Raw genomic sequence first — 19,361 nt, 5'->3', positions numbered from 1 at the left:
GAACTTGTAAGGCTCTGAGACCCAACCCATTCCTACCAAACTGTCACTCGCCAGCTTCTGGACTTTTCCCTAGCCTGAACACAGTTCATCCCTCAGCTACTTACTGCTCAATCTACAAGGCTAAACTGGCTTTCCCAGTCAGTGTCTTCCACCCCCTTTACAGTCCTGTCTGGAGGGGTCCTGTGCCCAGCACTGCACAGCCCACCCCCAGGTGCTTAGCCATGTCTTCCAGAGCTGATTTTTCCAACTCAGAGTGGGCTAGGAATGTGCCCAGACACCAGTCCAGCTGCAACCTGTAACACCTTCACTCCCACCACCCCAGAGGTTATTCTAGGTTCCAAGAGAGGGAAGTCCTGATTTACAGATAACCTCACAGCAAACTCTGCACTGAAGAGACCTGAATACACACTTTAAATAGGGGTGATATAGTAAATAAGGTTAGATTGGTCCTGGAGCTGAGATTAAGGGATCAAACTGCTCTTGCAGAAGACCCAAGTTCGGGACTCAGCACTTATACCAGGCAGCTCACAACTGCTTATAACTCCAGCTCCTGGGGATCCAACACCCCTGGCCTCTGTGGGCACACCACACACACACACAACTATTAAAAGAAAAAAATTGAGGTCAAATAAATGTGAATACAAATGCTAAGACCTTGAAAGTGAGCTGGAGAGACGGCTCAAGAGATTAGATGCTCTTTCAGAGGACCCAGGTTCAATCCCCAGCACCCATATGGCAGCTCACAACTGTCCAACTCTAGTTCCAGAAGATCTAAGACAGACAGCAAGCAAAACACCAACCCACAAAATTTATATATATATATGTATATGTATGTATGTATATATATATGTATGTATATGTACATGCAGTGGTTTCATGATCCCAGTGGCTGGCTTTAATCCCAGCAGAGGCAGGAGGATTTCTGAATTTGAGGCCAGCCAGGGATAAAATGAGATCCTGTCTCAGGAGAAAAAAAAAAGGTTCTAACTAAATTGAAAACAAGAAGATACTTTAAAAGAACAAAATGATTAATCTCAGCATTGATTCCAAAGAACAAAGTGGAATGTGACAATGAACCTCTATAAAAACTCCATGCAGCTTTAAGTCAAACAATGGGAATCTTTGTCTGGGTTTGTAATCTGTCAGCCATGACAAGACACTCCGGTGATTATGGCAGGGCTGATTTCTGCATCCCCCTCACACTGAAGGTACGCAAGCGCCATGCCTCCCACTGCCACCCCTCACACGTCCATGTTCTTCCCACTTTACATTCACCTAACAGTTGTCTTGTTGATGCTGTACTGTGGGTTAGTGTGTACCTGCTGTCTGAGGACAAGGCCTGAGAAAAGGACTGGCTGCTTAAGACATGTCCCTAGGCCTCTACCAGTGACTGACACCGTGGGTCCTGAGCATTTGCCAAAGTGGGGGATCAACTGCTCTCTCCCCACCTTTGCTCAGAGACAGAAGTGCTTGGCTGTATCCACAGGGCCTCAGGCAGAGTCTAATGAGAAGTGAGCACTTTTCAGTGCTCTGGGTTCCACCCAGAGCAGAAGCAGCAGGAGAGGAGGAAAAACAGAGCTGTCTCAGGAATCAGGAGCTCAGGTCCTGGAAGTTGCTTTATAGAATGGAAACGTGAAGACTCAGGATGGCAACAGAATCACACTGAAACCCTAAAGGAGCTGCATCACTCTGGGCCACCACCTCTGGCTAGTTACTTCACAGTGGCCTCATTGGCTCCTCCTTTCCAGTGGGCTGGACACAGGTGGCCACTGTGACCGGTGGCCTGGAGATTGATACTTTTGCCCTCCCACCCCCACTAACACACGGGACAGTAGTAGCAGGATGACTGAGTAGCCAGGGAGTGGCACTTTATTTTAAGACTTGATTTTCTTGCTGTGATTTTCCACGGATTCTTCCATGATCGTGTCATCTTCCTCAACAGTGACCAGCACCTTTTTGCCCACTAGGTTGAAAATGTCTTCAGGTGGATAGCCTTTGGGCTCCCCAACCTTCACAGTGAGCATGTCCAGTGTCAGGATGGTGCCTTCTGGGATTTTCACTTTGGCCACCACAGACTTGCCCAGCTGTGGACAAAGGAAGAGCAATGTCAGATCACAGAATACTTGACATCCCTGTGACACAGCCACACACAGAACTTTACTCTCAACACAGTTCCCAGAGCAGCAACTCACAGAAGAAAAGACCCAGCCAGTGTCAGGTGACATTACAAGCTAAAAGGAAAGGCCTTTCCAGTAATACAGCACAAGGGAAAGAAAGGCCTCAGGCTGTGTACCCAGATAGATCCAGGTTCAGTACCCATTGGCTTAGGATGGTGTGTTCTGCTTTCCCTGTTAAAAGGTGCTGGCACCCATTTTGGGTGTGGTGGCACATGCCTTTAATCCCAGCACTTGGGAGGCAGAGGCAGGCGGATCTCTGTTGAGTTTGAGGCCAGAGTGAGTTCCAGTACAGCCAAGGCTACACAGAGAAACCTGTCTCGGAAAAAGAAAAAGAAAAAAAAGTGCTGGCAACTTGTCAGAATATTACCAGAATGTAATAAAGTGCTCACAACATATGTCAACTGATTACTCTTGTCACTGTCTAGTCAACACCTTACGGGAAACTTAGGTCAAAAGAAGGCAAGCAGCTTGGTCAAGCTGCCAATAACCAGGATGAGAACCTGAAAGAGGAGACCCCCAAGCCCGTATTCAACCCGGCTGCCACTTCGTTCTACAGAATAGGGTTATGGGGGCTCGTGAATAATGAGGGTGATGTATTCAAATGACAAGGCGTACGCAGGAAGAGGACAGACCGGTGTGGAGATCAGGGCTGTCTAACGCTCATAACCTGCGTCTCTGCCTTCCCATAAACACTTTGAAGCAGCATTTGCTGTCCTCCACAGCTTACACATGAGTTCTAATTCTGCTTGGAACTTAGCACCAGGAAAAAGCTTGTGGTCCTTGCTGTGTCTCACCTCTGCTTGGAGTACACACCAGTGGCCCACACAACTCTCCCACTTCATTTGCAAGGCAATTATGTTCTTCTACTGCTAACCTCCCTGTACTGTGCCCCTATAACTTAGGGGGCAGCCGGTAGCCTCCCTGGAATAAGAGGACAGTGGTCTTCATCTATACCTAGTGTCTGGCCTTTGGCCTAACCCAAACCACAGATGAGGAATCTTGCACCCAGCACTCCTGTGGCTCCTGGCTCTAAACTCAGGGCAGAAAGGTTCAGGCCACAGCTTCCAAGACACCAGGAGGCATGCCTCAGCCTCACCACCCTGTCCTCTGTATCACTACCCACCAGCCCTGCCCACCAACCCAGTATACCTCCTTGTGCTTCCCAATGCCTCAGTGGCCCTACTCCAAGTGACCCAGGCTTGACCATCTGAGAACTTCACTCTGTCTCCTGGGGGCCACAGCCCTCGAGCCACTGGCTTCAGAGACTTAGCAGAAATGCTAATGTGACCAGAGGTGGCTGAAAAGCCTGAATTCCTCTTGTGTAAGGCATCTCCCTGTGGCTCCCATAGCCTGATGACCCTCAGAAGGTATGACATTCCATCACCAGCTCATCCATCCGTCAGGCTCAGACAGGTCATACTGAGCCCAGCCCTTGGCAAGGGCACTGCACCTGCCTCAGGATAGCAAGGCTAGCACCTACCTTCTCATTGCAGGCCATCTCACAGGGCAGCAGCTGCTTGACGGGGGAGCCTAATGCCCGCTCCACCAGGCGCACAGACCGCACCAGCTCTGCCAGTTCTCCAGGCTCCAGCGAGGCTAAGTGGTCACTCCCTTTCCAGGTCTTATCCAAAGTTATGTGACGCTCCAACACCTTGGCCCCCAGAGCTACTGCAGCCACAGATATGGCGATGCCTGTCTCATGCCCAGAATACCCTATGGGAATGTCAGGAAAGAGCTTCTGGTATTCCTGTAAAAGAAAAAAGGAGTGGCTACCCTTCTGGGGCTTCACACATGTTCTCCAAGTCAGGGAAATCTGAACGGCACCCCATTTCAGGCACTCGAGCACAGCAGCCACAGGTAAGATAGGAAAGCGCTCTGAGCCTCTCCTTTGTGGGAAGAAGGAAAGTAAACATAGAGGGTGGCTGGGAACTCAGGGAGGGCACCCACTCTGCTGGCTGGTTTCATGTCAACCTGACACAGGCTAGAGTCATCAGAAGAGGAACGAGCCTCGATTGAAAAAAAGACTCTAGTCTGTGTCAGGTTGACATAAAATAGTTCATCAAAATGCTATGGAGCATTTTCTTAATTAGTGATTGATGGGGGACAGCCCAGACCACCATGACTGGTTATATCCCTGGGCTGCTGGGTTTTATAAGAAAGCAGGCTGAGTAAGCCATGAGGAGCAGGCCAGTGAGCAGCGCCCCTCCATGGCCACTGCATCAGCTCCTGCCTCCAGGTTCCCGCCTGGTGTTGAGTTCCTGCCCTCACTGCTTTTGATAATGCACTATTACATGGAGCTGTGAGTGAATAAACCTTTTCTCCTCAAGTTACTTTGGTCATGGTGTTTTGTCCCAGGAATAGAAACCCTAAATAAGACACACACCATAGTGTAAAAGTTACTGTTATCATTGAGAATGCCTTCTGTGGGCCAGAAAGATGACTCAGAGGGTGACAGCCAGTGCCTGCCACCAAGCCTGACGGTGTGTGTTTTTGTCCCTGGAAGCCCATACGGTGGAAGGAGAGAACCAGCGCCCACAGGCTGTCGTCTGACCACCAGATACTTGCCATGGTGCATGTCCACACACAGACAAATGCAAAACAGCTTAACAAACACCTTTTGCGAATGCTTAATCCCGTGAAGACCAAGATTAACATAACTGAAATGGAAGCCTGAGCTCACCCCAAAAGCACTTAATGAGCTTGTACTGCTGAAACCAGGTGAGCGACACACAAAAATATCAGTTATACACACAGCCTAGTCGCAAAATGGGACCATGGGTGACAATACTAAATAATTAATGTTCTAATTCGCCTAATGCACCACAGCCCTTCTCACATGCGTGAGCACCGTCAGTAATGGTGGTCAGAAAGCTGGAACACAGCAGGAAGATACAGGAGGGTTTTAGTAGCAGATCAGAAATGCTGGCAATTCAGCATGCGGAAGCGTGATTAGAGTACAGGCTGATAGGCCAGAGAATCCTAACTGTTGTAACTGGGTGGGCTGGCAAAGCCATTCTCTACACATAGCCATGTCCAGAGCGAGGGTGTAATAGTACTTCGGTGAAGGTGGAAAGCCAGAGAGAGTACCTGGAACTACCGACACTGAACTGTTTGTTAATTATATTAATCTCTGTAGAGGCCTTTTAATGCTAGCACTTGGGTGGCAGAGTTTGAGGCCAGCCTGGTCTACATATTGAGTTACAGGTCAGCTAGAGCCAGAGTCACACCTTGGCTCAAAAAAAAAAACAAAAAAACAAAAAACAAAAAAAACCAAAAGACTAAAATGTATACAACAAATCATAAGGTATACATGCACACACATATAAAATAATAGAAACTAAAATCAGTGTTACAAATTTTAATGTACAGTCACCTCTTTAGAATGCATATACTTTCTTGGCTGCCTGGGTCTGATTTGTTTCTGTCACACTAAGACAGGACCTGTAAATTACCAAGTGTGCCATGGTTGGTTAGGAGAACATTGGTTATAAGAAAGACCAGGGTAAGGAATATAGCTCAGTGGTAGAACTGAGCAGGCAGGCACGCCATGGTCCTGGGTTCACTCCCCAACACTGCAAATGAACAACAATAAAGGCTCCACTGTCTCAAAGGAAGTGGGTCAATGAGCCCCCCACATTGTGCTCACCGAGATGACGCGCAAGTTGGCATCCTCTGGCTGCAGTGGGTACGCACTGGTGCACTGGAGGAAGCAGAAGTTGGGGTTCAGGGGCTTCACGATCTGATAGACTTGCTTCATGGTGTCCATTGACTGCATCCCGCTGGAGATCACCATAGGCCGACCTGAGGAACCCGGCACCTTCACAGGGGCTCAGACTTCCCCGACCCACATCTAAGACAGCACACAGTGACTGACTGAAACACACTGTGCTCAGCACCATGCTTCAGTGCAGGGAAGCACAGTAAGGGGCCTCATGGCCCCGAGGAGAAGAGAGACAGCTTCGCAGATCAGGAGGCTGCACAGTACTGAACAGATCCCACATCTGAAACACTCCAAACTCTGGAACCCTCCTGGTCTCAAGCACTCTGGACAAGGAATACACAACCTGCCGCGTGCTGACTCCCCAGTACAAGAGCACGGCTGAGAGAGGCCAAGAGCCGCCAGCTCTAGTGCTGTCCTACACGGAGCCCTGTCCTCACGGCTTCTGCTGCCTTGCCTAAGACACAAGTACAGAACATCCTGCCAGTATGACCTGCTTCCATCCCAGCTCTGTAATGAGGGCACATGAGATCATTCACATGGGGGAATCAATTTACCAATCCCTGGGGGAGGGGGGGTGATTCCTACAGATGTGGCTCAGTGGTAGAGTAGTCACATTAGGTGCACAGGACACTGGGTTCAGTCCTTAGCACTTCCCCAAAACAAAAGGGTAGAAGCAGGGTTCTAAGATTTGCCTCCAAAGCTGGGTGTGGTGGCACACACTTTTAATCTCAGCACCCGGGAGGCAGAGGCAGGCAGATCTCTAGGAGTCTGAGCCCAGCCTGGGCTACATAGCAAGGTCCAAGCCAGCCAGGATATCTCAAAAACAAAAACAATTGAGCCTCCATGAGCACTATCACAGTGAGTGGCCACTAGGGGGCAGAAACACAAAGATTGCAGTCTAGTTTTAGGAAAAAAGGTACTGACCTTTCTTGGCTGTCTTCTCCAGGTAGGGAAAATTGTTAGTGTCCCCAGATCCAACTTTGAAAAATGGAACATTCAGTTCATGTAGAAACTCAACTGCCATCTACAATTAAAAAAAAAAAAATTAGAGGAAGTACCTTTCACCATTGTTCCAAAACACTGTCCTTGTGATTCAGGATGGGTGACAGAGGAGCCCAAAGAACACATCACATGTCTACCTACCTATCTGTCCAGTGCACACCCCGGGCTTGTTCCTGGTCGTCAATGGCTACAAGAATCTGCCCAAGGAAACAGTGGCTAGACCGTTCCTTCCGCAGGGCCAGAAGCCAGGCAGAGAGAAAGTGACTGGCCCTCAAAGGTCAAAGGCCAGAGTGAAGACAAAGGGAGCAAGCAATCTGTGTCCTAGATTGACCCACTGACCAGCAGCTGACCCTTGCAGACCTTGAACTGTGCTGTCTGCCAGCCACCAGTCAGACTCAACATCAAGGCTTAAAGTCACCACCAACACCGTAATGCGGGATGCAAATGGAAGACTCAGGAAGCTGGGAGCTCTCAGCAAACAATTCCAGGATACTCTTAGCACTGGAGGAGACGGACAAGTACTTCCCTAGCATGTGTGAGGCCCTGGCTCTGATCCCTAGCACCACCCACACCACACAAAAAAACACACAAAAGTAAAATCTAATGTTCTGTTACATAGCAAGAGAACTAAGAGTTCAAGACAAGCTTTTCCCACACAGTAAGTTCCAGGTCAGCCAGGATGACGTAGTCAGAACCTCTCTCAAAAAAGAAAACAAGGGCTGGAGAATGGCTCAGAGGTTAAGAACACTGACTGCTCTTCCAGAAGTCTTGGGTTGGATTCCCAGCACTGACATGGAAGTTCACAACCACCTATAACTCAAGTCCTAAGAGACTTGATGCTCTACTCTGGCCTCCGAGGGTACCAAGCATACAAATGGCACACAGGCCGGGAGCGGTGGCGCACGCCTGTGATCCTAGCATTCTGAAGGCAGAGGCAGGTGGATCTCTGTGAGCTCAAGGACATGCTGATCTACAAAGTAAGTCCAGAAAGCCAAGGCTACACAGAGAAAACTTGTCTCAAATTAAAAAAATAAAAAAGTATACAGACATATATGATGGGAGCAAAACATCCATACCCATAAAAACTAAAAACCTGAAAAATAAAAACATGTCTTCTTTTTTATTCTATTTATTTATTTATTTATTTATTTATTTAGTTGGTTATTTAGTTAATTAGTTAGTTAGTTCGTTTTTCAAGACAGGGCTTTTCCGTGTAACCTTGGCTGTCCTGGACTCACTCTGTAGACCAGGCTGGCCTCAAACTCGCAGAGACCCGCCTGCCTCTGCCTCCCTGAGCACTAGGATTATAGGTGTGTGCCACCACACTGGCTGAAACATCTCTAAATTAGCCCACCGAAACACACCTCCATCCACCTTTGGAGCAGGGCTGGAGCCTCTCCTAACACCATGGCTGTAGCCAGTCAAGATCCAATTCTATTCTTCACTACATCCCTTAGGGGTGGGAGGTGCTTAGCCAGGGTCTCTGAAGAGCTTACATAGCATGTGCAAGGCCCTGGGTTCAATCCTCGAAACAATTAGCACCCCTCCCCAACCAAAAAAAAAAAAAAAAAAAAAGAGGTGGATGATCAACCAGTACCTGAGGGTTTGAGGTGTCCTGTAACCTCTTAGTCCAGAAGCCACTGTAACGGGCTCCAGGTGCAGCTCACCCGCCCCAGCGTCCAACCACCTGGTCCAGTGCCAGCTGCTCTTCCCCTGGGTCCATTTTTTTGTTCTTTTCTTTTCCCATCCACATTTCCTCTCTTTCCTGCACGTGTCACACTGATAAAGAGCTCTGAGACAGACTAGGGAGAAAAGATCCTTTTTAAACATAATTCACTTCACACAGTCTAAGTGTGTCAGCTCTCTGGCCGCACCTGGTAAATGAAGAGGGTATGGACTAAAGAGGGACGCTGTAAACCAAGTCTTCTAACTAATGTCCGACTAGCGGGGCAATGGCCCTCTGAGGTAGATGGTACACAGACATACATGCAAGCCAAACATCCATACACATAATTAAAATTATGTTAAAAAACTGAAAAAAAAATCTTAAAAGTAACGACTGCAACAGCCCTCCATCCACCTGCCTCGTAGGTTTGGAACCTCTAGCAGGCAAAGTTTGCGATCAGGAGAGGGACAAAGCAATCAGCTAAGGATTACTAGTGCAGAAAAAAAAAATCTTTTCAAAGATTTACCTACAAGGATTGTGAAATTTGCAGGGATTCTATCATCTTTAAATTGTTGGGGTTTTTTGTTTTTTTAACTGCTAGAAGGAAAGAGCATCCCTCACTTTGCAACGCACCTGTGGAACCATCGCCATCTGGTGGCCATTTTGAAAAGTGCCACTTTGGTTCATCACGGTGAAGGGCAAAGCTGCCACCCGATAGGTAGCAGCTGGCTTCAGCCCTCTAAGGCCTCTCCAGGCTGGCACCTGCTGGCTTCCTCTGGCTGACCTACTGCTGTTCGACGCATTCCCTAGCGCAAGCCACACAGCCCTAACACTTCCTCTTTTCAGTTTCCCTAAAGTAATTCAGTCAATAAATAGCTCCCCGGGAGCCCATTGGGTTCAGTGCATGAACGGGCCACCCAAGCTACTAGTGTTATGGGAACTCTGACCACCTATGGCTCCTTAGAGGGTCCCAGAAGATAAACCTGTCTGATCTTAAACCCAGGCCTATCAAACCAATTTGACTTTAGGATTGTTTCTCTTTGCTTTTTGAGACAGGCTCTTATTCTAGGCTGGCCTGGAACTTATTATGTAGCCTACACCGGCCTCTTACTCTTGATTCTCCTGCCTCAGTCTCCCAAGGGCTAAGATTACAGGCATGCAACAGCATGTCTGGCTGACTCAGAGCTCTTTGAACCTTAGTAAGAGCAGACTGTGGGCATGGTGGCACATGCCCTTGACCCCAGCACTCCAAAGGCAGAGGCAGGTGACTCTCTGGGAATTTGAGGCCAGCCTGGTCACAAGTGAGCTCCAGGACCCAGTGTACACAGAAAGACCCTGCCTCACAAATAAATACATAAATAAAATAAGAACAGACAGTATTGCTCTCAGAACCTTTCTTCTGAGAAACTACGGGTCCAAGAAGGGGCAAGAGTAAGAGGAGGGAGAAAGGCTCTCCTTTCTGAAACAATGCCACTGTATGTAGCCCAGGCTAGCCTCAAAACTACCTTTCCCCTGCTCTGAGTGCAGGGGTTACAGGCACAGCCGGCCACCAGGGAACTGGGGCTTTTCTGAAGTCCCTTTGGCTGGGGATCATGCAAGAGTCAAAAAAGAAACCATGATGATGAGCTAGAGAGAGGAGGAGTGAGTGAGCTCAGGAGAGGTGAAGAAAAGAAATTCCTGAGGAAAAGCTGAGTGTGGCTGTAAGTAAGAAGCTCCTGGAAGGAGCTGGTATCTGCAGACTGAGCAGCTAACAAATTTCAGTACACTGCAGACTGGAATGCTGTAGGTTCAGAGGTTAATTACTTTAGCGTGGGCTGGTCTTAGCCTTCTGGGACAGCCAGGCCTTGTCCCACTCGGTAGCTAACACCTTATGAACATAAATCAAAACCTCTTAGACGCTATTAACCTAGTGGACACCAGCTTCCGCCAATCCAAGAGCTAAATTCAGACAGCACTCTGGTTAGAAGAGTTAGTCCCCCGTCTCACTGTACCCACCAATAGATTTTAAAGTTGCTTTGATTTATGACTGTAAAATTATAAAAACCCTGTGAAACTGCTTCCACACCGGAACATGGAATTTGGGGTAACCTAAATCTGTGTTCCCAGGCCCTTGTCACTCAAGATAGTTCCAGAATAAACTACCTCTTCGCTCTAAGATGAGACTGTAGTTTTTTTTTTTTATATTTTATTTATTATGTATACAATATTCTGTCTGCATGTATACCTGCATGCCAGAAGAAGACACCAGATCTTATTGTAGATGGTTGTGAGCCACCATGTGGTTGCTGGGAATTGAACTCAGGACCTCTGGAAGAACAGCCAGTGCTCTTAACCTCTGAGCCATCTCTCCAGCCCCCAGACTGTAGTTTTTTACATCGACAGAGCACAGAACCGAAACTGACGGGCCAGCCCTGGCAGAGGCACCAGGGCACAGGCACCCAGGGAGGGAGTGGGGAGAGTGCAGTGGGCAAGGCGGCTCAGTGGCCACCATCACTGAGCAGGCACCCTTCAGGGGCCACAGACTCATGGCTTCTGCTTGCTGCCTCAGCACAGAGCTTTCTTTGGGTGAAGTCCACCCACTCTGCATGCCCTCCTGACAGGTGTCCAGGGAACTTTTCAGCCTCCATAAAATTCTGCCACACCTTAACCTTTCCTGAGCACACAGCGACGCCTGAGAATAGCACACACAGCAGAGAAAGGAAGAATTCTCTAAATGCTGGCTGTCATAAGGAAATCAGGAACGGAGGTGGAAGACACGGAGGGACAGACAGAACCCAACCAAGCCAGCTCTAAGGAGGCCAGGCAGGAAATGCTGGCTTGGCAAAGCAAGCTCAATTTATTCTTGTAAAGGCTCTACAGACCCATTTCCCCCTCGCTGCCCCAGGCTAGCCATGAGACCAGCAAATGACAGGGGAGTCTCTTTCCCAAACTGGCAGCTGGGGAACCCAGACGGTTTTCAGTTTAGAAAAGCAGTATTGTTTCAGGCTCACAACTTCAAAAACCCCCCCACCCCTGCCCGATGGAAGGATAAAAGCAACTCCTCTCCTAGAACTCCAAGTTCTAGGGATGAACTTGACACAATGATAGGCACAATGACAAATGCCTTTACACACTATGACTTCTCACTATAATTCTTTGAGCTGAGAAAATTTTGATCTAACTGATGCCTGAACGTCAACACCAAGCTTGTCAGAGCCTAGGCTCTCTACCTCTCCTCATCTAGCTATCTATCTTTTTTTTGGTTGTTGTTTTGTTTTTTTGACAGGGTTTCTCTGTGTCTCCCTGGATGTCCTAGAACTCACTCTGTAGACCCATCTCATTTCATTTAATTTTGTGTATGTATTTCTTTAAGGCAGAGCAGCATGAGGATATGTGGGAATTCAAAGACAGCTTAAGGAGTTGGTTTCCTTCATCCTTCCACCATGAAGCACCTCGGGGCAACTGGCATTACTGCTAAGCATCTCACAAGGCCCTATTTATCTTTGAAATGAAATCCCACTTTGTAGCTCTGATTGGTCAGAAACTCACATACAGCCTAGGCTGGTTTTGAACTCAAAACAATCCTCCTGCCTAAACTTACAAGTGCTGAAATGACAGCCACAAGGTACCATACAGGGCCTCCCACCTTTTCACAAGGGCCAATGCTTACAATTACAAGCATATTTTGAAGTCTGGAAGACTAACACATAGACAGAGGTGTGTTTTATGTACTAGCTGTGGGAGGGCACACCTTTCATCCCAGCACTCGGGAGGTAGAGGCAGGGACAGGAGTTCCAGGTCAGCCTCATCTACATAAAGAGTCTGCTAGGGTTACATAGTAAGACAAAGTGAGACAGAGTGTGTGTGTGTGTGTGTGTGCGTGTGTGTGTGTGTGTGTTGAACTCATGCATGCACATACCTTTCAATATCTGACTAAAGCAATGAGAAATTAATCCAAATTAATCCAAGGGTAGTAAAAGCACATCCCTACAGTCTACCCAAACACCCACTTCCAGAAAGCAACCCTAAGGAAGGAACTGAGGACACAGGCAGAGATGTTCATCTGGGCATCTGTTCTGTCTTGAGACAGTCTCATGCATTTCAGGCTGGTCTCAGGCTTACTGTAGACCCAAGGCTAGCCTCAGCTAACCCTCCTACCTCCACCTCCTGTTAGAGTTCTACGTGGGCACCAACACGCCTGGTTCAGCAGCATTTATTGGTATAAAAAAACTAAAAGTAAGCTAGGTGGGGATGCTACATGCCTGTACTCCCAGCACTCAGAATTCTGGGCTTGGAGGATCATGAGGCCAGCCTGGTCTACAGAGTGAGTTCCAGACCAGCAAGGCTATACAAACTGAGACCTTGTCTCAAATAAAAAAACAAAACAAAACAAAAAAACTAACATTCTAGTATATCCTCCAAAAGAAACACTGCGTTGCTATCAAAGACCTTACACAGGTGGAGTGAAAGCTGTGTCCTAGCATTAACTGGAAACAGAGCGCAGAAAACCAAACCTGACAAGCCAGGATTAACCAGGACATACATCTAAGACTCAAAGAGGAAATCCGTAGAGATAAGAATGTATAGGAGCCACAGGCCATTCCCTCTTGTTGCTGTTTTCTAAACTTTCTGTACTATTATCTTGTTTCTAAGACTAAAGTTTTTGACATTCAGAAAAGAGAGACTAAAGACAAGCAGAGATAGCAGCTCTCTGGAGGCAGAAGCAGGCAGAGCTCTTGAGTTCAAGGCAAGCCTGGTCTATAGAGAGAGTTCCAGCACAGCCAGGGCTACACAGAGAAACCCTATCTTATTAAAAAGAAGAAGAAGGAGGAGGAGGAGGAGGAGGAGGAGGAGGAGGAGGAGGAGGAGGAGGAGGAGGAGAAGAAGAAGAAGAAGAAGAAGAAGTTGTTACAGTGCAAAATGGATGTGAGACCCAATACCAGCTGGATTCTTCTAGAATGTCAGCACAGCCAGCTCCTGAGTCACTTCCCTGTGGTGATGCCAGTGGCACCCCAGTGAGCCAGTCAGGGCTAGCTGGCAAGGGGTATGGTTCCCAATCTAGACAACTTTCCAATGGGAGAATCCCAACCCAGCTGCCCCCGTGTGAAGGACCCTGGGGTCCAGTGTGGCCACTTTAATCCAGAGGCAGGTTTTAAACTATGGTACCCTTCTCCCCAAACTACTTCTCCCGGCCTCTGGCCTGCTGGCTTCCCACTTAGCTGGACAGTTAAGGTGAATGAGAGCTGAGCTGGCAATGCACAAAAAGCGGCCTGCATCCCAGGGGTCCACAGCAGCGGCTGAGAGCTCACCTCGTCCATGCCAGAGGCAGTGAAAAAGATGCCAATCTCCTTCGCGTAGCTTTGCAGCTCCTTGTACTGGGCATGGCTGAACTCTAGGTGCCGTTTGTGCTCCCCGTATGTCTTCCCCCACGAATGCTTCGACGTGTATGGTCTCTCCAGGGCCTTCCGATTAAACTTAAACTCCAGCTCGCTCTTCTGAAACTTGGCACAGTCAGCCCCGCACTCCTGTAATGCAACAGTAGGACATTTTCGGCGACCTGGAGCAGAAGTCTTGGGAGGACAACGATATGACATCTTTACATTCAAACAAATGGGCTGTGGCTGTGGAGATGCTCAGTGCATTAAGTGAGGTCATGAGGACTTAAGTTCTCACCCATGCAAAAGATGGTAGGATGTGCTACAGCGCCAGCCCAGGGGCTTGCCGGCCAGCCAGGCTAGCCAAATTTGTGAATGACATGTTCAGGAAGAAACCTTATCCCAAAAAAATGAAGCAGAGGACTGGCAAAATAGATCACTGGATAAAGATGCTTGCCACCAAGCCTGACAAACTGGGTTCGATCCCAGGTCCCACTCAGTGGGAGGAGAGAGCGCCTGGAAGCTTACACATACACTGTAGCATGTGTGCACATACACGAGTGTTCCTGTGTGCACACTCATGCATGCGTATACACACACACACACACACGTGCGTGCACAAGAACATATTAAAGGTAGGGAACTAGAGCAGACACAACATTGACCTCTGTCCTCCATATGCAAATTCATACATATACACCCCTACTACAAAAACTAAAGTTGAGAAATAAGTGCACAGTGATACAAGGTCTCACTAAATAGCCTTGGCTGGCCCAGTCTACCTGCCCTGTAGACCAGTGATCCTCCTGCCTCTGCTTCCAGGCCGCTAGGATTAAAGGCACAGGCCACTACAAAAGGCTCTTTTTTAGGTAAGAAAAAAGAAAAAGAAAAAGAAAAGACGCGGAAGGCAGAAGCAGGTGGATCCCTATAAGCTTGAGGCCAGCGTAGTGTACATATGAAGCTCCGGGCCAGCCAGGGCTGTACACAGAGACTGTCTCATAAAAACCAAGAGAAAAAACAGTCCTTCCACCATGTGGTCCCAGGGGTTGTGGCCGTGTGCCGATGCGAGCCACGTCGGGTGCACGTCGGGTGGCTTACAACCTCCCATAACTCCAGCTCTAGGAGATCCCAGGCGTCCAGCCTCCTAGGAATCTACACTCATGTGCACATTCTTCGTGTAGACACACCTACACAAAAATAACAAAAAACAATGTTTTTAAAAAGAAGACATAGGCCACCTATGTGGTGGTGCACACCTGTAATCCCAGCACTTGGGAGGCAGGTGGAGCTCTAAATTCAAGGTCAGCCTGGTCTACAGTGTGAGTTCCAGGACAGCCAAGGCCACACAGAGAAACTCTTGTCTTGAAAAAAAAAAAAAAACAAAATCATAACTGAGAGAGAGAAAGAGAGAACATAAATAACAAAAGTATAACAGCTGTGGAAGTCCTGGGGTACTCCTAACACTACAATTGACTCCCTGATCTCAGTGTTTCACTCTGAGTCTGAGGTGCCAAGTCAAGGTCAGGACCTGGGGCTGCTCAGAGGCCCTGAGGTGCTGAGGAGACAGCCTGGGCTACGCAATGCCACTCAAACATGCATCCCCTGCCAATGGTGAACTTACGTATTACAAATTATGAAGGTGTTGCGGAGGGTGGGCGGTTTCCAGACAGGGTTTCTCTATGTAGCCCTGGCTAGGCTCACATTCAGAGATCTGCCTGCCTCCTCCCAAGTGCTGGGATTAAAGTCATGTGCCACCACCACCCCTCATAAAGGTATATTTTAAGTCCATCCTGGTGGCACACACCTTTGGTCCCAGCACTTGGGAGACAGAGGCAGGCAGATCTCTGTGAGGTCAGTCTGGTCTGCACAGAAAGCTCCAGGCCAGCCATGACTACAAAGTGACACCCTGTCTCAAAAATACAAAAACAGAGACTAGAATGATGGCTCATCTGCTCTAACAGAGGACCCAAGCCTGGCTTCCAGCAGCCATACCCAGCAGTTCACAACTGCCTGTAACTTCAGCTCCAGAGAGATCCCACACCCTGGCCTCCCTGAGCACCTGCCAGCACATAAGCATACACACAATTTAAACAAATAAATCATAGGGGAAAAATCTTTAAACCAGTTATAGTGGTGTGTACCTTTGACCCTAGAGGAGGGTCTGACTTAGGAGGCAGAGACAGGTGGATCTCTGTGAACTAGAGGTCAGCCTGGTCTACAGAGCAAGTTCCAAGCCATCCAGGACTACATAGTCTGCTCTTATCTTACAAATGAAAGAAAAAGAAAGAAAGAAAGGCAAAATTTTTTTTTAAAATATTTGAAAAATGTGTTTCATTGTACTGGTGAAATGTCTGGGCAGGTAAATGCTCAGGCCACACAGCCTAATGACCTACCTGACTTTGACCCTGAGACCCACATGTGTGTGCATGCACTCTAAATATAATCAAATAGACAACAGTCTCGCCATGAGAGTAAGTGAGCTTGTACGCTGCAAACTCTAGGTAACAGAACTTACCATGGTGACTCCTGCTACAAACGGCAGCAAGGCCAAAATGTGGGCAGTGTAAGAAATTCTCCTGCTTTAAATTTTAAACCATCACAGAAAGGAAGTGGAATAAGAAAAATCCAAGACCTAGGAAAGTCACCTGCTCAGGACCAGGTCCTGACTGGAGGTCAGGCCCCTTGCATGACAGCTCAGCCCCAGCCCTGTCACTGTGTCCCTAAGCCCGATGCCCTTCAGCGCTAAAGAAAACCTGTGACAGGAAAACTATAACTCTGTTTGCATAGTTTTATATCTCTAGGTAATTTTATAGTTTCATCATATAAAGAGGTCACACCTTAGAAAAACAGGCTGTTTTCCTGCATGAAAAGCAGGAATTTCGCCCTTTACAGTGCAAAGGCTAGAGACCTGTGTCTAAAGCAAAGATTAGAAATTATAAACTTTTGAAACAAAGTCTCATTACGTAGCCCTGGTGGGCCTAGAACTTGCTATGTACACCAAGCTGGGCTCAAACTCACAGAAATTTGACTGCCTCTCCTCCCAAGTGCCAGGAACAAAGACATGCTCCACCACATCTACCTCCAAGTCTTTACAGTGACGCTGACGACAGACTATGTAAGAACTACAGGAGAAGGCGCTCAAAGCACTTAGCTCGGCATCTCAGTGAGAACCTAAAACCTGCTGGCAGGGATCCCTTTAAAGACCTTCCGTGCTTCAACGGGACTGCATCCACGAGACCAGTTAGTCCCGAGGAAGGGTGAGATAGAGCTTATCAGATGATACAACAGTTAGGTGATCAGCATCAATAAACGATGCTAAGAGACGCCTCTTTTGTTGTTGTTGTTTTGTTTTCTGAGACAGGGTTTTTCTGTGTAGCCCTGGCTGTCCTGGAACTCACTCTGTACACCAGGTTGAGCTGCAACTCAGAGATCCACCTGCTTCTGCCTCCCCAGCACTGGGATTAAAGGCACATGCCACTACTGGTGAGCTACCTTTATTTCTTTAAGTCATTAATTTCCTTTATGTATGCAGATGCTTTGTCTGCATGTATGCCTGTGCGCCATGGTGTGTGTGTGTGTGTGTGTGTGTGTGTGTGTGTGTGTGTGTGTTAACCACTGAGCCAACTCCACTTTCCAGCTCCAGGAACTGCTGAGTGGAATAGCCCATTCCTATAATCCCAGCACTTGTGAGGCTGAGGCAGGGGGACTCCCGCAAGTTTGAACCTAGTCTGGTCTACAAGACTAAGTTCCAAGCAATCTACCTTAGAGTGAGACTCTTGTCTCCAAAACAAGAACAAAACTCCAGCAATCAAAAAGACAGACCAAGAAATCACAGGGCAGACTTTATTAAAGCTGGGGACACAAAATGAATAAACTGTAATTAATATAAAAATTAAAACTTAAATTAAAAAAAAAGGCTGAGGTCTAGGGTCACAATGATGAACACTACAGTCTCTCTTCAAAGACACGAGTCATAATGGAAAAAAAAGGTTTAAAGAAAGTATGACAAGAGGCTGGAGAAATGGCTCGGTGGTTAAGAGCACTGTCTGTTCTTCCGTCCTGAGTTCAATTCCCAGGAACCATATGGTGGCCCACAACCATCTGTACTAGAATCTGACACCCTCTTCTGGTGTGCAGGTGTACATGCAGATAGGGAGCTCATGTAAATAAATAAATCTTTAAAAAAGAAAATAAAGTATGACAAGCCTGAAGTGAAGGCTTGCACCTGTAATCCCAGAAGCAGAGTGACTGAAGGAAAGCCTGGGGTACATGGTGAGTCACAGGCTAGCCCATGTTAGTGTGGGACCCTCTTTCAAAAAGATCAGAAACAAAACAGTGTGAGACCCAGGGCTGTGGCCTGCGGGTGGGAGTGGCTGGCAAAGTCATTCTTGTCGTCCAGACTTTTCCAGAGTGGAAATTTGGTAAGTGAAGGTGGGGGGTGCATTATTTTAAGTATCTGAGCAGTAGTAGTGGTCACTTAAGGCGCCGTGCTTTCCATTCCTTTCCTTTACATTGTTTTACATCCCTTTACATTGCTGCTCAACCCAACTCCATGAAGCAGGCTCAAATCAGGCAGCTCAGGCGTAGAGGGTCCCTAACGGGTTCCACACTTTTCACCGTTTAATAACTCGAACACTGAGAGTGGCAGGTGAAAAAAGCCACAGCAACTCCAAGGACTGTAGGCAAACATCACAGAAGGACAAGCAGGAAGGGGCTGGGTCCCTAAGATCCTGGTTAGGTAGGGAGCCAGGCAAGGGTGGAAGCTGATCTAACCGGAAAAGGGAAGAAAGGTTGGGTTGGCAGGGAAGGCGATCCAAAGCCGCAGCCAAGAGCGAGCAGGGGAGCCAAGGCAAGGGAGACGCGGAGCACAGGACCAGAAGGCTCTGGCGGCCGCGCCCCCCAGGCCCCTCCGATAACCCGTCCCCCGGGCTTCCCCCAAACTCCTCCGTTAACCCTCGCGGTCCTTCCCGCCCCTCACCTTGGCAGTGCGGATCATGCGCTTGGCCACGTCCAGGTCTCCCTGGTGGTTCTGGCCGATCTCCGCGATGATGAAGCACGGGTGCTGCCCACCCACCCAGCGTCCGGGACACAGCTCCAGCTCCAGCGGCATGATGCTCACTCTTGCCCGTTCACTGCCCGCGGCGTTTCCGCACTCGCCGCGCAGGCCCGCAGGTCCCGGCCCCGCCACGTCAGCCGGCGACCGCCGCGCAGCCAATCCGCGGGCCCCGTCTCGTTCGACAGCCAATCGGAGCCCTCTCTCCCGAAAAAGCGGGGAGACAAGCAAGCCACGCCCCTGCGCCGCGGGAGGGGGGATGTGGGCGGAGCGCCGGATGCCACCGCCTCCAGGTACAGCGCGGTCTTTTCTATTTACTAAGGGCGAGGAGAGTGCGCCCCACAGCGCAGACAGTAAAGTAGGTATTGGAATCTCACGGCTGCTGGTT

General features: G+C 48.5%; 1 protein-coding gene across 1 annotated transcript; it reads right to left on the bottom strand.

Annotated features, from left to right (window-relative positions):
- Positions 1-1,843: 1,843 nt before the first annotated feature.
- Nans (N-acetylneuraminate synthase) lies at positions 1,844-19,104 on the bottom strand. Its single transcript, XM_021641484.2, has 6 exons — positions 18,899-19,104; positions 13,855-14,070; positions 6,823-6,922; positions 5,824-5,978; positions 3,658-3,924; positions 1,844-2,084 (listed from the first exon to the last, which is right to left on the bottom strand). Exons 1-6 carry the CDS (start codon positions 19,028-19,030, stop codon positions 1,875-1,877), a joined length of 1,080 nt encoding a protein of 359 aa, XP_021497159.1. The 5' UTR covers positions 19,031-19,104; the 3' UTR covers positions 1,844-1,874.
- Between the last annotated feature and the right edge of the window lie 257 nt (positions 19,105-19,361).

Source organism: Meriones unguiculatus, chromosome 3, assembly GCF_030254825.1.
Source record: "Meriones unguiculatus strain TT.TT164.6M chromosome 3, Bangor_MerUng_6.1, whole genome shotgun sequence".
Lineage (NCBI taxonomy): Eukaryota > Metazoa > Chordata > Mammalia > Rodentia > Muridae > Meriones > Meriones unguiculatus.
The sequence above is the reverse complement of the archived record's forward strand: the minus strand, read 5'-3'. Positions and strand labels throughout refer to the sequence as shown.